General features: G+C 52.8%; 1 protein-coding gene across 1 annotated transcript in view; it reads right to left on the bottom strand.

Moving 5' to 3' along the window:
- PRCC (papillary renal cell carcinoma (translocation-associated)) overlaps positions 1-507 on the bottom strand; it is a 25,111-nt gene extending 24,604 nt beyond the window's left edge. The window contains exon 1 of the mRNA XM_005867722.2: positions 7-507. Coding sequence (XP_005867784.1) covers positions 7-224 — 218 coding nt within the window. The 5' untranslated portion in view covers positions 225-507. The remainder of the gene's footprint in view (positions 1-6) is intronic.
- Between the last annotated feature and the right edge of the window lie 2,432 nt (positions 508-2,939).

Below are 2,939 nucleotides of genomic sequence, written 5' to 3'. Positions count from 1 at the left end.
TGGAGCCGGGGGGCCCCGCCGGGTGGGGGCAGCAACAGCGGAGGGGGAAAGGCGGGGGCTAGCATCTGAGGGGGCGGAGGCAGCAGGGCCGGACCCTTGGGTGCGGGGAGAGAAGCGAACAAGCCCCCTAAAGTCGGCCCAGATGTGGGTGCCGCCGCCTCCTCCTCCGGCTCCGCTTCATCCGGCTCACTTTCATCGCTGCTGGCGTAAGCAACCAGCGACATGGCGCCTCCGCTTTTGGGGGCGCCCTTGCCGGCAGACTAGGCCTACTTGAGACCGGGGATGCCCGGGGGCCTAGTGGGCCCCGCCACTTGGCGGGGCGAGGAACCGTAAAGTCCACCTTCTCCGTACTCGAGGGCTAGCCCCGGCAGTAGCCCATCGCCACAGCGGATTTCCACCGAATAAGACTTCCCTCTTCACTTAAGCTCCCAGTCCCGGGCAACTACACACAGCTAATGGCCGCCGCGTCACTCCGCCCCCTCCTTCCCTCTCTAACATACGAACTACAACTCCCAGAAAGCTTTGGACATAGCCCCATTCTCCGCCGCAGGGAACTCGGTGCAAGGCCCGGCGGGAGTTGGAGTCCGAGGGAGGATTAAGGGTTGCGCCGAAAGACAGATGGTCCACCCGCCTCTGGCGCGAGGTCTTCTGGGATGAGTAGGTTTTTTCGAGGGGAGATGTCGCCCGACAATTCCTGGGTGACTACCAGCCCCGTCGGTCACCGCGGTAATCACGGAGGCAGACAGGAGAGCCTTTCGGTTCTTGAAGTTCCCTAGGGTAGCCTCTTGAGCGCTAAGGTTTATGGGAGTTGTAGTGCTCGTCGAAACTGCAAGTGATGTCGGGAATGAGAGGGAGTCTGGGAAGGTGGCGGATTAGGGGCCGGAGGAGAATAGCTTAAAGAGAGAGTGCTACCGAAATAAAGTGAAGTTCCTCAGTCGGCTGAAACCGGAGTTGGAATCAAACACCCCAAAAAGAGACAGGGCCCGAGAGACCTGTAGGAAATTGGGCTGCGAGCTAGAAAGAGACGAGCTTTCAAGCTTAACAATAAACATCTGAGAGCTGAAATACATGTGACATAAGAGGGAGGAGGTGGCCCCCCTCCTCTTGACGAAGGTGCACATCCCGGAGCAAACCTAGCCCTTGCAGCCTGGGGGACTGGCTCCCTCTGCAGCAGCCCGTGAGACAGAAAGATGTCAGAGCCGGTGTCTAAGGCTACTCCCTTCCCCTCGGCCCAAAGGAGCCCCTGCATCTCAGCCCCCCACAAATCTGGGGCATCCCCTGCGCCATCGCTGTCTGCCACGACTCCCACCTCCCCCTCTGCACATGCCCTCCAGATGGGCTCTGTCTGTGCCTGGCGTTCATCCGGCCTTGTGTGTGCCCTTTAGATGCCCATGGTTCTGTACCTGTCCTTACCTGTCCATCTGTGAGCGACCTTGTGTCCTATTCCTGTTTATCCATCTTTGTCCCTGCCTGCCTGAGACTGAGTGCCCTTGTCCACTCTGCCTCTGTGTGTCCTTCACACGCTAATCCACCTCTGCGTGGGTGCCACCTTCCTGCTCCCAGAGAGAAGATTCTGCTTCTGTTGAAGTTGGGGAAGGAGGCTAAAGAGGAAGATGGAACCTGGCCGGAGGCACAGTGATAAGCGTGGACCTATGAACCAAGAGGTCACGGTTCCATTCCTGGTCAGGGCACATGCGGGCTTGGTACCTGGTGAGGGGCGTGCAGGAGGCAGCTGATCAATGATTTGATTCTCTTTCATCATTAATGTTTCTCTCTCTCCCTCTCCCTTCCTCTCTGAAATATATTTTTTTAAGAGGAAGATGGAAAGGATCATGAGGGGGACAATGATGATGACAAAAACGAAAGGATAGTGAAAGGCCCAAGCTTGAATCTTCCCTAAAGCCTGCTATGGCCCCCTCTTCTGTACCTTCTCCACGTGTCTAAAGCTCACCCTGCCTATATAGACAAACTCATATGCCACCTTCTCCATGAAGCCTCCTTACATATGTTTGCTCCCTGCTCTGGATTCCAGAGCATTTTTTCTGCATTTCAAGTCTTAAACTTTAATGCCCCTGAGATCACTGGGAATGCTTCTTAAAAAGGAAAATTTCTGAATTGGTGCTTAAGAGATGCTTATTCAGTAAGGGTGGGGTGGGGCCCAGAGTCCATTTTTTTAAGAAATTAATTGCAAAGCAGAACCACTCTGGGAAACTTGACCTTCCAATCTTGGTGAGCTTTGCACAAGGCTGCCTTCTGATACCTGCTTTCCGAATCTCGGTCCCCCAACCTATTTTCTGGTGACTTTGGGCGGTCACCTCTCTTCTCTGAGTCTCACTTTTCTCCTTTGAAAAATGGATAGAGCATTAAGGAGCCCTGTCCTACTTCTGTGAGAAACACCTGCTATTAACACACAGTGAAACGACTTAGAACCCTAAGAGAATAAGAAACTTTTAAAGGGATGTGACTGTCCTTGTTCCTTGTTAACACATCTGCTGCCCTGCAGAGACAAGAAGCCCCACAAGGCCAGGGACCTGTCTTTGACAGATATTTTCAAAGCTGGTCCTCTTAAAGATTGATGATTCATCTTATTAGGTATATACCCGGCCCTCAAATGGCTATTTTTATACAAGAAACTGATAATAGAAACTTCAGGGTGCACTAGCTGGTTTGGCTCAGTGGATAGAACGTCAGCCTGTGGACCAAAGGGTTTCAGATTCGATTCCAGTCAAGGGCATGTACCTCTGTTGCAGGTTCCTCCAGGGCCCAGGGCCTGGTCAGGGCTCATGCAGGAGGCAACCAATCCATGTGTTCTCTCACATAGATATTTCTATCTTTCCCTCTCTCTTCCACTCTCTCTAAAAATCAATGGAAAAATATCCTTGGGTGAGGATTAGAGTGAGAAAGAAAGAAAGAAAGAAAGAAAGAAAGAAAGAAAGAAA

This window comes from Myotis brandtii, unplaced genomic scaffold, assembly GCF_000412655.1.
Source record: "Myotis brandtii unplaced genomic scaffold, ASM41265v1 scaffold250, whole genome shotgun sequence".
NCBI classification, from domain to species: domain Eukaryota; kingdom Metazoa; phylum Chordata; class Mammalia; order Chiroptera; family Vespertilionidae; genus Myotis; species Myotis brandtii.
This window is presented reverse-complemented; position numbering and strand designations above follow the sequence as displayed.